The 18,929-nt window shown below is 43.9% G+C and overlaps 1 protein-coding gene across 1 annotated transcript in view; it reads right to left on the bottom strand.

The window, feature by feature from the left end:
- The window catches only part of LOC145415534 (uncharacterized), a 69,525-nt gene that overhangs the window by 6,560 nt on the left and 44,036 nt on the right, over positions 1-18,929 (bottom strand). Inside the window, exon 5 of the mRNA XM_080284758.1 lies at positions 11,829-13,041. Coding sequence (XP_080140884.1) covers positions 11,829-13,041 — 1,213 coding nt within the window. The remainder of the gene's footprint in view (positions 1-11,828; positions 13,042-18,929) is intronic.

Genomic DNA, 18,929 nt, shown 5'->3' with positions numbered 1-18,929 from the left:
AGATAAAAATGGTAGGTTACTTTTGGAGAAGGGAGAAAAAATGAGCAAATGGAGAGAACACATTAGGGAACTGCTGAACATAGAGAATGAAAATAATGTAAATATAAATGGCTGGGGAATGGCTGGGAGAAGGAGGGATGTGAGAAGAGAGTAAGAAATCAGTAGGAAGGAAGTTGTGGAAGCGATGAAGAAAGTCAAAATGGGGAAAGCCCCACGAATTAATGGAGTGTGTGGTGAAACGCTGAAGCACGGGGGAGAGATAGTAGTAGAATGGATGTGAAAGATGTACAAATTGGCCTGGGAGGAAGGTAAAGTCCTGGAGGATTGGAGGTCAGATATAACTATTCCCCTGTACAAAGGAAAAGGGGAAAAAGAAGTGTGTGGTAATCATAGGGGCATTTGTTTTCTTAGTGTAACAGGAAAAGTATATGGTAGGACACTTTTTGACAGAGTTTGGGATATAACAGAGGAATTAATTGGAGAAGAACAGGGAGGTTTTAGCAAGGAAATAGGTTGTGCAGATCAGATATTCATTCTTTGGTCTTTAGTGGAAAAGCTTCTAGAGATGGAAAAGAAGCTGTATGCGGCCTTCATGGATTTGGAGACAGCATATGGCAGGGTGGATAGACAAGGAATGTGGAAAGTATTAATATATGGAGTACATGGGAAGCTGCTGAATGCCATGAAGACTAGGTATGAGGGTGCTAAGGCTGCAATGCGTGTAAACAGTGAACTGAGTGAATTTTTCTATTTGAAGGATGGACTGAAACAGGGATGTGTCATGTCTCCATGGTTGTTCAATCTGTATATGGATGGGGCTATAAAAGAGGTATAAAGTAGGACAGTGAATGTTGGAGCAGCCCTAATGAGACAGGGCAGTGTGTGCAAACTACGTGTTCTGTTGTTTGCAGATGATACTGTGTTGTTAAGAGAAGATGAAGGGGAGCTGCAAGGCTTGGTGAATGAGTTTGGGAGAGTGTGTAAAAAGTGGAATGTAAAGATGAATGTAGGGAAGAGTAAAGTTATGGTGTTCAAGAGAAATGAAGTCAGTGAATGTACAGTGAGGTTGGATGAGGAGGAAATGGGAAATGTGAGTGTGTTTAAGTACTTAGGTAGTATGATGAGTAAGGACGGAAGTCTAGAGTGTGAAGTGCTTTAAAGGGGGATAAGAAACAGAGAAGTGAGCATGGAAGTGAAAAAGTTACTGCATGACAGTATTGTGATACCAACTCTAACGTACGGAAGTGAAGCTTGGACCTTGTTGGAGGGACACAAGTTACGAGTCAGAGCAGTGGAAATGAGTTATGTGAGAGGAGCAAGTGGAGTCACATGGAGAGTCAGACTGACAAATGAGAAAGTGAAGGAGCGTTGTGATGTGAATGTGGATGTGATGGGAAGCGTTAGTAGAAACACACTGAGGTGATTTGGCCATGTGGAAAGGATGGAAAGCGAGAGACTGACGAGGAGAGCGAATGTGAGTGAGGTGGAGGGGGAAAGAGGGAGGGCGAGGCCAAGGATGAGATGGAGGGACGGAATGGAGAGGTATATGAGAGAGGGGGGGTGTAAGCTAGGAGCAGGGCAGTGAAATGAGCGACATGGAGGCAATTTGTTTGTGGCCATCCCTTATGGGATTAAGGTGTCTGGCAACAGATAGATAGCAACAATTATAAATTTCTTCTATATTCTTAAAAAGTCAGTAGTATCTGTTTATACTGTTTATATTTCGTGGTTGGTGGGGACACTCACCGTCCACTCACGTGATGTAGTGTTGCTCTCAGGTGCTTGCACTTTCCTTCCTTCTTCCCATCCTTCCTCATCTGTCTTTCTTTCCTTCATTCTTTCCTCTTCCTTCTGTCTACGGGTGACTCTACACCGAGTGACAAGCCAAATAGTTTCCTGTACACCAGGAAACCATTTACCCTGCTGGATGGTAACCATATAACCAAATTATGGCACCTGGTGGCTTAGTGGGCAATTAAGGAGCTCCAATCAGACTGAGCCAGTGCAGGTTTATATCCAAGTGGTGGTTGGGGTTTATTGCTCATGTAATGCCACTCGGGGATTAGTGAGGCTGGTCACACTCATCTTAAATGTCAGGATCAACTTGCCTAGCCCTGGGCTCCTATGCTTCCCATAGGGCAACACTGGATTAGGTGATGAATGAATGATGAATATTATGAAATTTTTTTACTGCACTTGAATTAAATATGTTAATTAATTACAGAACAGCGTAAACACTTATTTCTCTGAGAAAGTTAATCATCATCATCATCATCAGCTAATCCTGTGTTGCCCCATGAGGAATGTAGGAGCCTGGGGCTAGGCAAGTTGGTCCTGACATTTGAGATGAGAGTGACCAGCCTCTCTCATCCGCATAATGTGAGCAATAAACCCCAACCATCCCTCGGATTAAACCTGCACTGGCTTCATCTAATTGGAGTGCTTTAATTGCCCACTAAACCACTAGGAGCCATAATTTGGTTATATGGTTACCACCCAACATAGTAAGTGGTTTCCTGGTGTACATGAAATCATTTGGCTTGTCACTCAGTGTAAAGTCACCCATAGACAGAAGGAAGAGGAAAGAATAAAGGAAAGAATGACAGAAAGGAAGGAAGGAAGAGAGGAAATGGCAGTCACCCAAGAGCAGCACTACACCGAGTGAAAGGATGGTGAGCACCCAAGACAAATATTTTTTAAAAATCATTTCACAGTCACTAAAACAAGTGGTTTTGTAACTATGTACTTTTCAAAGGATATACACATTTTGTTTGTTTACTTGTAGACTTACATGCGGTAGGTGGGGGCGCTCACCATCCACTCACTCGATGTAGTGCTGCTCTTGGGTGTCTGGCCTTTCCTCTCCTCCCTCCTTTCCTTCCTTCCTCTTCTGTCTTTCTTTATTTCATTCTTTCCTCATCCTTCTGGCTACAGGTGACTTTACACTCCCTCTTTTGTCTTTCTTTCCTTCATTCTTTCCTGTTCCTTCTGCCTATGGGTGACTCTACACTGAGTGACAAGCCGAATGGTTTCCTGTACACCAGGAAACCATTTACGATGCTGGGTGGTAACCATATAACCAAATTATGGTGCCTGGTGGTTTAGTGGGTAATTGCAGTGCTCCAATCAGACAGAGCTGGTGAAGGTTTATATCCAAGGGGTGGTTCGGGTTATTGCTCACATAATGCCACTCAGGGATGAGTGAGGCTGGTCACTCTCATCTTAAATGTCAGGACCAACTTACCTAGCCCTGGGCCCCTATGCTCCACATGGGGCAACATAGGATTGGATGATAGACAGACAGATAGATACAGTAGATAGACAGATGTAGCTTAGATCTATTTGGTCCATTAACTCACATGCACTTTTTAAGTGCACACTTTGATTGCTTTCCATTCTACCACGTGATATAAAGTTTATAACAGACTTTATGTATATCTCTATGACTCTACAGACCTTGGCTGTGAACCTGGGGGCCCCACCAAAACTGTTCCCAGTTGGGTCCCCGCAGCTCCTTAGGCTGGTCCTGCATACAATGCTGCAATGTGCATGAGCTACAAGAAGCAAACATATTTGGGAAATCTGTAAATGATACAGTATTGGGAATAATGCATCATGAACCTTTAAATATTGATATACATTACTCACTGCATATGGCCACATATTGGCTTAATTTTAAAAAATTTTATTGGCGCAAGCTTACATCACCCTGTTGAAAAAGGCTCACTCAGCGCTCTAGCCCCCTCCACCTCCCACCCACTGGGAGGGCTACCACCGTCAAATGTGATGACCCCCTCATATACAATGACTTGATTCAAACACTGAATACCGTACCATACTGCAAAGAGTCTTTATGATAGAAATGATGCATGTGTTAGTGTAGCTGGATGTCCCAATGAGTAGTTCAGTATCAATGTTTGAGTGAGACAGAGGTGTGCGATGTCCCCAGAGCTATTTACTATAGTATACAGTGTATGGATTGAGTTATGAGAGAGTCTGAAGTATTTCTAACCTACAAATGCAGATGGTGCTTTGCTGCTTGCATGTAATGAACAGAATATTTGCATAATGATTCTGAGTTCTGTGATGTCTGCAGGCAGTATGGCTTGGAAGTAAATGAAGATAAGAGTGAAGTGAAGGATGTACAGAGATAACATGACTCACAGTGAGCTGTGCTGGAAAACTGAGTGAGACTTGAATTGGTGGAAGAGTTTAAGTATCCTGGCACAATAGCAGAAAAGTTCGATGTATACAGGAACCGTAGGCTACAAAGGCTCAAGGAAAAAAGGTGACTGGGGCTATGAAGGCCTTAATACAAATCAAAGACCTGCACATACAGGCTGGAATATAAGTGCATCTATGTATGTTAATGCCTACCAGTACACTATGGATGTGAGACTTTGGTACAGTACGACGTAACTGTAAAAAATCAAGAATAAGTGGAAATGGGACTTTAACTCCTTAAACGCGGATCGTCTCGTTTGCGACGCTCGGCCAAAAGGACATAACGGCGGATCGTCGCGTTTGCGATTCTAGTAAATTTTGAATAACCGCGGGCAAGCAGGCTCCAGCTGGTATTGTCTATCAGTACCGCCACCCTTTGGCTACTTTTAGCACACTTGACCTTTGTACTACTGACCTCGGTTGTTGCCAAGTATCATTTTTTTTACCCACCCACGCACCGCTGCCCGGCCCTCCCTCGTCGTGCGATATGGCAGCGCGCGGACAGCTCAAACGTGTCAATCTGCGCCTTCCTCTCGCAAGCACTTTATGCTAATTGGAAACGCTTGTTTCCCCAGTTGTCACACTAGCATTTTTTCCCGCGGTTTGCCCCTGTTTAGCGTCAGACTACCAGAATCTTTGAAGGTGACACCATGTCAAACTCAAGCTCTTCCGAGTCTGTGCCTTCCAGCCCTCCGAAAAAGGGCTTTGTGACCTCCACCCCGTACAAACCCTTACAAGGAACTGCTAAGGGCCTTAGTGACTCGGCTATAGGGTTTGAATTATTGAAAGCATCCATGGATTATGGTAGTGACATCGGTGTGTTATCTAGCCTTGCCGAGTCAGACACTCTATCGAGTGCTGAGTCTGAGGTGCCAGAAGTGACAATTCCTGTGCCCAGCACCTCAACAGGCAAGGCTCCAGTGAAAAGGGGCCTAGTGTATGGAAAGGGGGCCAAGAGGAGACGAAGTGGTGACCCAGCTTCCCAGCCATTGTCTTCCTCAGACCGGCCATTGTCCCCTACACCAGGTCACGCTGCCGCCATCCCGCCACGCACTCCCAGCCCCATTCTCTCGTCGTCATCTTCAGCTGCACTTTCTCCGGAGTCTTCTGAGTCTCCTTCACCACCTCGGAAGGGAAGTAGGCAGTCTGGTTTACGTAGAGGTTTCCGTAGGCCCAGTGTCCGTGCTAGTAGGAGTAGAAAATTGTCTCCTAGTGTAAGAGTTAGTGCTAAGGTTACTCGCACTAGGCAACTCACCAGTCAGGCCACTGCGAGTGACCTTGAACCTTCGCGTTATCTCCCCACCACCACCACCACCACACCGACACGACCTAGCACAGCCTCTGCCACACGGCCTGCCTCACCCACTGCCTCACCGCCTGCCTCACCCACTGCCACACGGCCTGCCTCACCCCCCGCCGCCCCCACCACCTCCCAGCCTAGGCAGGGCACTCTGAATGCCTTCGTGTGGTCTGAGGGCTCAGATTTTGTGCCAGAAGATCTGCCCTTTGATGCCAGTGGGTGTGGGATACAGGCTGACTTCCCTGTCCCAGAGGATGGTGAATTTCTGGACTACCTGTTGGCCTTCCTTGATAACGAAGTAATGGAGCAGATTTGTACCGAGACGAACAGGTACGAGGGGCAATCTGCTGCAGTTCATGAAGGTGAAGGTGAAGCTGCAACGCCATCCACGTCGCGGATGGCAGCATGGGTTCCTGTAACGATCAGGGAACTATTTGTATTTATCGGCTTGATGCTTCTTATGCCACATAACTGGAAGCACAAGCTCGAGGAATACTGGAGTGCTGACGATCTTTGCCCCACACCCATCTTCAACAAATACATGAGTCGCAATCGTTTCAGGCAACTCATGACTTACCTTCACTTTGCGAACAACGATGAGCCTTCCCAAATTGACCCACTATGGAAAGTGAGGGGAATCCTGAACCTGATCAAGGATAAGTTTACGACGTTCCTTCGGTCCTTCAAGAAAGTTGTGATTGACGAGTCCTTGGTTTTGTTCAGGGGCCGTCTTCGGTTCGTGCAGTATATTCCTAGCAAACGCCACCGCTTTAGAATAAAGTTTTTCGTGCTGTGCGACTGCAAGGCGGGGTTCATCCTAGACTTCGTTATCTACACCGCCAGCAATGTGGACTTGGACAAGACTGACCCCCTTGGATTCTCTGGTTCTGTGGTGAAAGTGCTTTTGGAAAAGTGCTTTGGTGGGAATCATGTCCTGTATACGGACAATTATTATACAGCTCCCAAACTCGCCAAGTACCTTTCAGAACACGGCGTCGGATCCTGTGGCACTGTCCGTAGCAATAGGGCACACTACCCTGCCTTCCCCGAGGCTGAAGGATCAAAGCGGGGAGACGTGCACCTGAAAAAACTGACAAAATGCTGGCGATCAGGTGGCACGATAAGAGAATCGTCAATGTGCTCACCACAGTTCACAAGGGGGAAATGCAAGCCACAGGGAAGGTCGACAGAAGGACTGGCGATCCTGTGATGAAGCCTGATGCTGTGATTGACTACAACGTCAATATGCGGCTGGTGGACAAGTCTGACATGATGATCGGAGAGATAGACTGCCTGAGGAGGAACCGTCGCTGGTACAGGAAGGTGTTCTTGCACTTGCTTGATATGTGCATGCTGAACGCCTTCATCCTGTATAAGATCAAGAACAGGAAGCCAGCAAACTACTCTCTCCGGCGTTTTTCTAAGACTTGTGTGTACCAGCTGCTTCAGAATTTTTGGGCAGGTACTGCCATCAGGTCCCAGGCGCCACTCACACACACCTCCAGACCGCCTACAGTGTCAGGACTACCTTCAGCGACACTGCCTGGAGCCACTGCCTGCCACTGCCAAGAGGGGAAAAGCACTCAGGAGGTGTCATGTGTGCAGCCACACTACCAGGCAGGACAGAACATTTAGGCGCACCTCCTTGCAGTGCAAAGAGTGCAAAATTCCCCTCTGCGCTTACCCGTGTTTCTTTGACTACCACAGCCTGACTAGATATTGAAAATAAGGGTAAGAATCTTGAAAATAATACTGAGAGTGACAGTGATACTAGTGTTTAGTTTTCTTTTACGTACTGACAGTGACAGTCTGATGAGTGTAAATTAGTGTATGTAGTTGTAAAAGCACTGACAATGACAGTGATTTCAGTGTAAATAATTGTACATAGTAATAATATAAGTATTGAGAGTGACAGTCACTCCAGTGTAAGAAGTTGAAAGCATATGTTTCTATTCTATGTTCTGACAGTGACAGTTTGTTGTGTATAAAATATTATTTTTATAACAAATGACAGTGACACTGATGAATAAGGCAAAAAACTGACAGCTAGAGTGAAAGTGAGCGATAGAAATGAAGTGCGAGTGGCCGACAAGAGCGAGAATAAAGTGCCTGCCGTAAGGCAGAATAAACTCGCGCTGCGGTGGTCTTCCTCATTCCCGTTTCACAATACTGGCAGTGACAGTGATTTTTAGGGCTGTAATAGTGCCAAGCGAGCCTTTGCGAAGTACTATGAAGGAAAATAATGTAGTATACGTGTTTTTAGCTGTGAAAAGGGAAATGTGTGTTCAGTGACGGGAAGATCGCCGCCCGCTGCATGTCGGCCGTACGCTCCGTTCATTATAGCCTTATTTTCAGTGCTTATTGTACAAATACGGATTCCAAACTACCTGAACGTTGTTGTATAAAGTGTACTGTGACAGATTGAGGTTGTGGTAGAAAGAAAACCGGGTTTCTGGAGGTGTGAAAGTGAAGACTTTGTTACCCAACTTTGCAAGTCTTCACAAGTCCTTTGGTAGTCCACGAAGGCTCAACATCTGTCTCAGGAGAAAGCTGAATGTAAGTACTATATGCCATAAAAATTTTAATGTTCTAGGGTTAATCTCTGATTTTTGGCAAATATTTTCCCACAGGTACTCAGACCCCCTACAACCCCGCCACATGGGGGGGATCGGCCGTACACGGCCGCGTTAAAGGGGTTAATTCTACAGACCTGATACGATAAGAAACAGATTAATTAAAGATGTGAAATAAGAACATCTACTGATAAAATGGTGAGAATGTGTTTAGAGGCAATACCACAGTAAAAAGGGTACTGTATATATGAGCGAGTTGAAAAGTGGTATGAGGCACAGTAACCTACAGAAAGAACAGATATGATAAAATGAGTGTGTGTGTGTGTGTGTGTGTGTGTGTGTGTGTGTGTGTGTGTGTGAAAGTTCTTGCAGTTGTTGTTGCTGCTTAACCATGGTCTGCCTAGCTGAGCAGACCTGTCAATCACAGGCAAGCAACTGATACTGCAGGGCCATTTTACAGGTACAGTGCAGTACATACACAGTGTAGAGAACACCCCCTTGTGGTAATGCCTCACCAGGATTGACCCAAGGATCCTTCCCCATGGTAAAGTGCAGAGAAATACAGTGCTCGTCAGAAGTATCGAGCGCCCTGCATCCCTCCTACGAAACAAACCTTTCATCATTGAAAAAACATATAAATAATGCATTTTATTAACCTTTAGTGCTTTGTAGGGTATCCTTTACACTTCTTCACGGACCTGAGACGTCTTGGAAGTGAAAGGGCAAGGTTCCTGAGGTGCTGGAGGGGTATATTGTCCCAGGAGTCACGAATGGTGGCTTCCAGCTTAGGCAGAGAGCTCACGTCCTTCCCTTGGAGATTCTTCTTTACGAGGTACCAGAGGTTTTCAATCGGGTTGAGGTCTGGGCTATTTCCTGGCCAGTCATTCATGAATGATACCTCGCAGTCACGAAGCCAATTGGTGACTGATTTGGCCTTATGAGCAGGTGCACCTGAAACACTCATGCACCTGTTAGCTCAAATGACTCAGGTAAATAATCACACAGAAGCTCCAGATAAACATCCTGATTCACTCGGCAGTTTTTGGGATGCACAACAAGCTTCCCCAAACCCTTACCAGCAAAACAACCCCATACCATGAGTGAATCAGGATGTTTAACAGTGCTTTCAACATACCATGGGTCAAGTGGGTCACTACCTTTGCGCCGGTACACACGTGCTGCTCTGTTACAGGTTACACTAAACGTTGCCTCATCAGACCACAACACTGACAACCATTGCTCCTCACTCCAATTAAGGTATCTGTTAGCAAAGGCAAGCCTACGAAGTCACTGGTTGCTAGAGAGAAGAGGCTTTCTCACAGGCCTGTGACTTGTGTAACCAAGTTCATGGACCCTTCGAGACAATGTGCGCACAGAAACCTCACCAAACACTTCCGGGTTGCTCTTCTTTATTTTCCTTGCACTCACACAAGGATTAGACTCCACTGCACGTTTTAAAACATTAACAGACCTTGGGGAAGTTTTCCTAGGCCTACCAGACAGCAGTTTCTTTGTGGGAACGTCACCACTGTTTTCCACTCGAAACCGCGCGCACCACCTACGCACTGTCGATCGAGCCATGCCAACCAATTCATTAATTTCCTTCATTTGGTGGCCTGCCTCCTTTAGAGCAATGATCTGGGATATGATCTCACTCGATAGTTCACGGGTAGGTGCCATAACGAAGAGGCAAAAGCCAAAACACTGCGGGACACTCGGTAAAACATAGCGCAAAAAGAGAGAGAGACACAGCGGAGTTCCTCTCTCTCATGCAGCCCGTAGGCAACTGAGGCGGGAACCAACCAGCGCGTATGAAAGCCTCAGGGTACTGTGACGTCATGCTAGCGCCACAAACTTGTGGCTCAATTTTTACTACCAAAAACGGGTGATTCTTTTTTGGCCCTAAGTATTGCGCGCCCGGCCACAGGCTCTCGATACTTCTGACGTGTATGAGGAGGTTTGGGTCCGGGGTAGATGCCACAGTTGCTTTGCTCTACTCTGGGTATACAGCACCACCAGGTGTAACTTCTTGTCAGTGCCTGTGTGAGAAAATGAGGCATGATGTTAAGGACGCTATGCAACTGACAAGGAATCAAAATGGACAAATTATGCACAAGGGGGCACATTACTGGGGTCTGGCACCCCCATTTTTAACTTGGTAGCTAATGAAATGACAATTCTATAGGTTTATATTAAGTGCATCTGTAAAACACACACACACACAAAGTGCAGATGGTGTTGCTAGTGAGGTACACCCAGAATTTCTAAGAATTTTATGATGTGTGTGACGAAATGTGTGTTCCATTTTACTGGGCATCCTATTTGGTAGCACTCATGCATGTATGCTTTCTACCGTATTTCTGTTTCTGGATCCTTCATCCTAATACAGGTGGGAATTAGGGATGATGATGATGATCATGATGATGATCATGATATGACAACAATGATGATGAACAACTGTCTACCAGTGTACTGTATGCAGTGGTGGAATACTCACAATGTTAAATAATTCATTTTTTTTTAAATACATCTTCAATACTGAAATAAATAATAAGTTAATAATACTGTACATCATTCATGGTAGGTTCTGGTGACTTAAATGCCATCATATACTGTACAGTAAGATCTTTCTTTATATGAGGCAAGTGTTTCAAAATATCACCACTTTTCTTATACAACTGGTAATGTTAAACTGGACAAAACTGGTAACTCAGTTTTACAAATAATAGTGGAAATTTATTAAGCATAGCTTATGAAATTTACTGTGTACCAACGAGAGTGTACAGTTCTCTGTTACACCTAATGCCAGCTGATTTTATTCAGCTGTGAGTCACTGTCTACAAGCATTACCATAATACTGTTCCTCTCATGGCTTGAAGAACTCTAGCATTCAACTAATGCCAGACATATTTGTTCAGCTGAATCAAAGGAGTTTGCATCCATCCATCCATCATCCAACCCTACATTGCCCCATGAGGAGCGTAGGAGCCCAGGGCTAGGCAGTTGGTCCCGACATTTAAGATGAGAGTGACCAACCCCACTCATCCCTGAGTGGTATTACATGAGCACTCAACCCCAACCACCCCAGGGATATAAACCTTCACCAGCTCAATCCATTTGGAGTGCAATAATTACCCACTAAACCACCAGGTGCCAAAATTTGGTTACATGGTTACCACCCAGCATAGTAAATGGTTTCCTGGTGTACAGGAAACCATTTGGCTTGTCACTCAGTGTAGAGTCACCCACAGGCAGAAGGAAGAGAAAAGAACGAAGGAAAGAAAAACAGAAGAAAGAGTGTAAAGTTACCCGTAGGCAGAAGGACAAGGAAAGAATGAAGGAAAGGAAGACAGAAGAGGATGGAAGGAAAGAAGGATGAAGGAGAGGAAAGAGTAGACACCCGACAGCAGCACTATATCGAGTGAGTGGATGGTGAGCGTCCCCAAATACCATATTTCCATGTCAGTAAATACAGTGTTATTAGTAAAATGATATATGTGCCACCCTACAGGTACAGTAAGCTTCCATTATGTGATGCCCTTTTTTTTATTTTTTTTTTAGCTTTTTATCTATCAGGCCACAATAAATTAGGAAAAACTGTCATATGCAACCTCCTTTATTTCTTATACTATTTCCGCTAATTTAAAGCATCAAGGGTATGGAAAAACTTGAGATATTTTGAAAACATCCCAGATATATTACAAGGACCGCCTATATTCAGACTTACGTACTTGGAATGTGGTACAGTGCAGCTCCCTGCCAGTTTCCCAGTCACCACATCAAGGACTCTCAGGGTAGAGGTATAGAGGACTGAGCCAGGGGTAAGGAGGAGTGCATAGCGATCACCTAGTGCAAGTAATTTCTTCACTTTAAACCCTAGAGGCAAGGAATGTAGGCGTGCCAGGGTTTCCACATCAAACAAGTGGAGTCGAGAACTTTTTTCATTCACATCCTGCTGTACGAGGGCTATATATTTTCTTGACATCTGCAGGCCCGGAGTGAATATCACATTATCACCATATGTTAGATCAATACCCCCTTCTTCTAATATTTCATTTAGGTTTCCAAACCTACTCGCTGGTGAGACTTGTTGAAAAGTATCATTATCATCTCCGTTTGCTCTTGCTGAAAAATTCACATTACTTTCACTAGTTCCACTAGAATTATTGCTGACGGTACCAAGTTTACAATCCAGTCTATTGGATGTGTTTCTGGCACAGTTATTAGCATCTTTTTTACTATGACCTAATTTAACACCATTTTCATCTGCCAATGACCCACCCTCTGCCCTCAAACTCTCATTCTGCTCTATATATGCAGCTGGCCAGCTTATCTTTGCCACCCGTTGCCGAGTCATGTAGAGAACCTTGTGTCGTGCTACTTTCTTGGAAGCCAAGACTGAACCAGATGGGACAGAGGAGGATGAGACACAGGTATCAAGGGCGGGCAACAGCTTGACCCGCAGCACCCAGTGACTCCGTGCAGCCAAGGAGTGTAGTAGAAGGCCTGATGAGAGAGACCAAAGTTTGAGGCACTCATCTGCACCTCCACTCACCAGCAAATCAAGGTCATCAGAAAAGTCGCATGAGAAAACTGGTCCTGCATGCATCTTAAATTTACTTTTCAAGACACCAGCTTCTGGCTGAGATGAACTATGAAAAGAGAGAGTCTGAGATTCTCCTGAGCTTGTGGTGGGTGAGGAAGAATGGTGAGGACTGGAAGAAGAGGAACAGGGAGGCTCAGAGCTTGCTGGACCCTTGATGTTTTGGGTAGGGCGAGGCATGGTGGCTAGGTCCCACGAGGTAAGGATGCCGGTGAAGTGGCCACACACCAGGAGGGATGTGGGGTGCAAGCACAAACATGACACAGTGCGCTGACAAGGGAATGTCAGCACCGCCACGTTCAGTCCCAGATGCCAGATGGTAACTTGATCCGCTTCAGATACTGCCAGAATAGATTCAGTCAGTATACATCTACCACCTAAGTAGTCTTTCTAACGAATTATTAATCAATCAGTAACATACAGTCAGGATATAGTAAAAAAAAAAAATTCATAAATATACATCAAAATTAAAAATTTAGCTTCCCTCAAATCATACTGAAAGTAAAATTCTAGAAAAACTGGTCATAAACACTGTCACCGCTTACTTATAAACACCACCACATGGCCATAAACACTAATACTGTACATGGCCATAAATTACAGGTATATTCCAATCACAAACATCAATCATAAGTAGCACACGCAGGATCACAGTCCCCTTTTGATTTATCAAGTATCTTTGCCACTGTTGTTGAGAGAGAGGGCGACTCCCATTGTCATGTGATGATGAATGAAAAGGGACTCAAACTGGTGACCAAGATGGCCCTGACAAAAAAAAAGGGGGCTGGGGGATATGAGTTTGGCAGCTGCATGAGACTTGCATGAGGGAGTACTGTATTTGTGTCTACACTAACATAATGGTGTGAAACCTTACTAAAGTATGAATCAAGAGTAACAGCTGTGGAAATTTTTCCCCCACTGACAGGTGTCCTGCATGAGAGTGGTAAATGTGTGCCTCTTGGACATAACTGGCATAGTTAAAAGCAAAGGATTTAACCACAAAATGATGAACTGATGTTCTAAGTGCTTTTGAAACCTAAGAACTAGCACTCCTCTTGTTCATTAATGGTTTCTTAAAAATACTATTAAATAAAATGCTGCTGCATCTTACATAATAGATAATTATACAGTAATTAAAATGTACAAGATTTATATAAAACAGGATAATTAAAGATTGTAATGTATGGAAATTAATATCTGATGTGTTATAATTCAAGAATTAGCATCTGCCGCGTTGCAACTTTCTAGCGAGAAAACAGAGAGAGGTCCAATAATATCAGTATTGAAACTGGCTTTAGTTTATACATAAAATTAATTTAGGCTCATGAATTTATGTTTATGCTGTTAATTTCGTGAGGTAATAAATCGTGGTTTTAATAATTCATGTAAATTATTAAACTGGTAATTGGCAACTCCATGTGAACTCAAAGGAAGCCGCCATTTCAATTCAAGAGGGTTTGGAAGAGACAAGACCCATTAGACACACACTCGATGGAAAGCACGAGTTCTGACATAGCAATTCCGGACCCATCGTCATCTGGGAGCAGGAACCACTCCATTCTCGAGATAAGTCATTTCTATATTTACTACTCACCTAATTAGACTAATTTATCTCAACCAGGAGTGGTTAAACCCTTTGGAACCATGATGTATATCAAGCATCACAATAGTCCAGGTATGCCAGGCTGTGACATATGTCAAACACCAACCATTCATGTAGTGTACAGAGGAGAGCCGGGAGGGTAAGCTCCCCAGGCTACTGTTTTGCTTCTCCCATTTCTGATGTTCACCCAGTCATTTCCTATGTTGGTGTCTCATGACTTTTGTTGCCTGGACACAACTGCCTGGACATGATAAATTTCAGCTGATGAGAAAGGTGGAACAGTAGCCACTTTGCACCAGAAAGGGCTGTGTTTGAGCATTTTTTCATGTAATTTTTAACCCATTTTCCCTCAAGAGAAATTGTTTAAATTTTGAGTGATGAGTATCTGCCAGGTGAAGCTGAAGTTGACAGTGATGATGATTTTTCTGAGAGTAATATAAATGTAGAAGGTACTTTAGAAGAGCGGGAAGTGGAGGGTGGCTGGACGCTTGTGCCAAACGTGTTAGAAGACTGTCATCCAAAACCCAAGCCACAATTTATGGATAGGTTCTCAAGCATAAATCCTGTGTTCTGCCCCATACCTTTTCTCATTGCAGGTGATGCATATAAATATTTTTTGATGATAGTGGTAAAAAAAAAAAAAAAAAAACTGATTAGTTCTTACGTAACTTTCACAGGTGTTGGAATCCACATGATGCAACACATACTCCAAGGTAAGACACACTTCTGACTAAGATATGTAAGATAACATACAGCATTATATTATTTTTACTATAACTTGGCCAAAAACTGCCAACTCTATCATGACTGAATTGTGATAACAGCTGATGGGTTGGTGGTGAGTTAGTACCCCTCCTCATAAAACACCTAATTTACAGACCACCCCTTACAGGATTATGGTGTCTGGCTACAGATGGATAGATAGATGGATGGATTACACTCTTTTTACAATAACTTGACCTAAAACTGCCATCTTCATCATGAATGCTGAGCTGTGATAACAGATTACCATAAGAATACGATGCAAGTTAAGAAGTGATAAAGAAAGGATATACAGTGCCCTCGCACAGTAAACGTGTTCAGAGTAAACGATTCACCTAGTGAACGAGTAGGGGGTAATCAGGTCCATAAAACCATGATGAACGAGTTGAACCCTGAGTGAACGAAATTGGGGGAAAGAGTAGGCCATTGCTCCAGCCTCCACAAACCCACAACATCCACTATATTACATGGCAGCACATCCACCCACACCAAGGAACATCAAAACAACACCCAGCACATGATACCATACACAAATACTGTCATCTCTACCCCCTCGCCCACCTCAGACCAGCTTCCAGAAGCATATCCACACTCAAATCACTCGCCGCTCCATTCAGTCACTTAAAGACAACACACAGCTGAATGCATGGCCTCCTGACATCCACCCTTCTGAATCCTATCTCCCTCATGAGGACAGGGTCCACCTGGCCAGGCTGGAATGTGGGCACCATCCAGCCCTCTTAAGCTACCAGAAGAGGCTGGATGACTCCGTTGTTGATGCCTGTCCAGGATGCGACACAGCACCCCATACTATTAAGCACATTATGGAAGACAGCATTGCACACAATCACCTACACCAACAACACAACATACAATCTTTGAGAGCTCTGTGGGAAAGCCCGGTCTCGGCCATGGCCTTCCTAAGGGACTCGGGGCTGTTCGCCCAGACTGCCTAGGGAACAACTACTACCACTACCGCCATCTCCCATATTGAACGATCCCTCCCCCCCAGTAGACGCTGCACAAGAGGCCAGATCCAAGCAATCTTTTGAGCAGAATCCAATGGGGGACGAAGATTTCGAAGATTTGCCTACGTCTACTTACCTAAGATCAGTAAAATTCTAGCAGCAATGTATGTTCTGAAAGAGGTCAAGGCAATTGAAACCAGCTTCCTTAGGACACAGGAAGTACTCAGTGGAGTAGAAACCACTTTTCGTCATTACATTGAAAGGCACAATATGGAAGTCAACAGAAGAAAACAAACACTTATCACAAGCTACTAACGAACTCAAGAACAATAGGAGCCAGTTGCCTCTACATCATCTGCTAAACTTCCTAGGGAAGACGATGATGTGATGTCAGTGGTGTCATCTTTGGACTCTGAAGGTTTTATGGGGGAGGTGAATGAGGTACAGACACATGGGGAAGTGGTTCAGGCAGGTGATGAGGGCGGGACTGGTGACGGGAACGAAGGAGTGGAAGGTGATGTAGCGGGGACACCCTAAGTGCATCTCCCTGCCTCAGAACCACCTGTATTCAAGCCAATCAGGGCTGCGCTTCATTTAAGGTAAATAACCATGTGTTTTATATTTTATATATCTGTACTGCATGTGTTTGAAATGTGCCCTTTAGTACATCTCTGTGGCTCAAAAAGTGGACTTTGAGGGAGCAGTGTCACCCATTTGCTATTTTTCCCATAAGGTGTGTTGTTCACAGTGAACTAATCCATTTTGAACAAGCTTGTCTGCAGCCCAGAAAATCATTCACTATGTGAGGGCACTGTACTGTACAGCCACAGCACTGTCATTTTCTACCACTCAGTTACATGAAACAGGTTGCAAAAGGACAAAAATCTAGGTCAAGTTAAGGTAATAAGGGTACAGTTGATCTATGTAGCTATATATACTCAGACAAAGGAAAGTACATACTGAGGATTTTTTGTGCTTTCGTATTATTATTATTATTATTAAAGCAACGTTGGGTCTGGTTAGTACTTGGATGGGTGACCGCCTGGGAACACCAGATGCTGTTGGCATCCCTACGTGTCAAGTGGGGTTGGTGAAGAATTAGTGCCCCTCCCTGTAAAACAATTAACTCTAAGCCGTTGGCCACCCCGTTTGGGATACATGGCGTCTGGCAATGAATGAATGAAAAATTATTATTATTATTATTATTACAGTATTATTATTATTATTATTATTACAGTATTATTATTATTATTATTATTATTATTACAGTATTATTATTATTATTATTATTATTATTATTACAGTATTATTATTATTATTACTATTATTATTATTATTATTTACTTCTCTCTGACCACCACTTGGTGGTGGTGAGTCAAGGTACAAATGCAATGGATGATAAGAAGAGGACAGGTGGAAGCAGTACTGTACATACAAAGAGAGTAGAAAGGTTGCAGAAGGATGAAAGAAAGGTAGAATATACGAGAGAAGTGGAGGAGCAATTGAGTAAAATGGATTTGGTGCAGACGGGGGAGCTGGAAGGTGTGTTCAAGGTATTCACAGAAGAAATCTGTGCAGCATGTGAGGTGGTGTGTGGGGTGAAGAGAAGATGAATGGAGGTGCAAGGAACAGCATGGTGGGATGAAAAGGTGAGACATGCTGCAGTGCAAAAGAAGAAAGCAAGGCAGAGGGATGGAGAAGGTTGAGAGACATAATAGAGAGTTATAAGCAGAGAAGATGAAAGAGGTGAAAATAGTAGTATGAGAGAGTAAGACGAGAGTGGATGAGGAGTTTGGAAGGAATTTGAGTGTAAAGTGGAGGGACTGTAAGAAAATGTTTTGGATGGAGGTTAAGAGAGTAAGACTGGGTGATAAAGAAAGTAGTAGGGGAGCGAAAGATAAAAATGGCAGATTGCCAGTGGAGAAGGGAGAAAAGTGAGCAGATAGAGAGAGCACTTTAAGGAACTGTAAAACATAAAGAATGAAAGTAATGCAAGTATAAGTGGCTGGGGAATGGGTGGGAGGAGGAGGGAGATGAGAGGGGAGGAAGAGATTAGCAGGATGGAAGCAAAAGATGCAATGAAGAGAGTCAAAATGGGGAAAGCCCCAGGAATTGATGGAGTGTGTGGTGAATGCTGACACATGAGGGAACGCCTGTAGTAAAATGGATGTGGAAGCTGAGCATACTGGCCTGAGAGTAAGGTAGAGTCCCAGAGGATTGGAAGTTAGGTATAATTATTCCCTTGTACAAAGGAAAGGAGAAAAAGAAAAGTGTGGTAATAATAAGGGCATTTGTCTTCTTAGTGTAATAGGAAAAGTATATGGTAGGATACTTACTGACAGAGTTAGGGAAATAGCTGAGGAATTAGTTAGAGAAGAGCAGGGACGTTTCAGGAAAGGAGGAGGTTGTGCATACAGTACAGTGTTAAGTGGATAAGTTTCTAGAGATGGGAAAGAAGTTGTATGCAGCCTTCATGGATTTGGAGAATGCATATGACAGAGTGGATAGACAAAGTACAAAAAACTCTCAATTATCCGGCGTAATTCAGCCAAACCCTACGTCGAATAACATGGAACGCCAGATATTGCATGGCATCTGCCATCAGCTCAATATTCAGCATTGAGCTGGATACTGCATTACTATCCATCTCAACCATCTATCCTAAAAACTTTCCCATGAATAAAAGTTGAAAATTAGGCATAAAATACAATAAAGTAATGATACAGTACAGTAATACAGTGCCGGTTGGCTACCGTTTACAAAATGGTTGATACACCTCAACGCTGGATATTGCATAGAATCGCTGGTTATGTTCCGCTTCAATGCCGGACATTGCATAATTTTGCCGGATATTGCCTTAACAGAGCTGAACCAGCAGTGCCGAATATTGCACTGG

Source organism: Coenobita brevimanus, chromosome 103 (genome assembly GCF_032717465.1).
Source record: "Coenobita brevimanus isolate Jiangsu-jjx chromosome 103, ASM3271746v2, whole genome shotgun sequence".
NCBI lineage: Eukaryota > Metazoa > Arthropoda > Malacostraca > Decapoda > Coenobitidae > Coenobita > Coenobita brevimanus.
The sequence above is the reverse complement of the archived record's forward strand: the minus strand, read 5'-3'. Positions and strand labels throughout refer to the sequence as shown.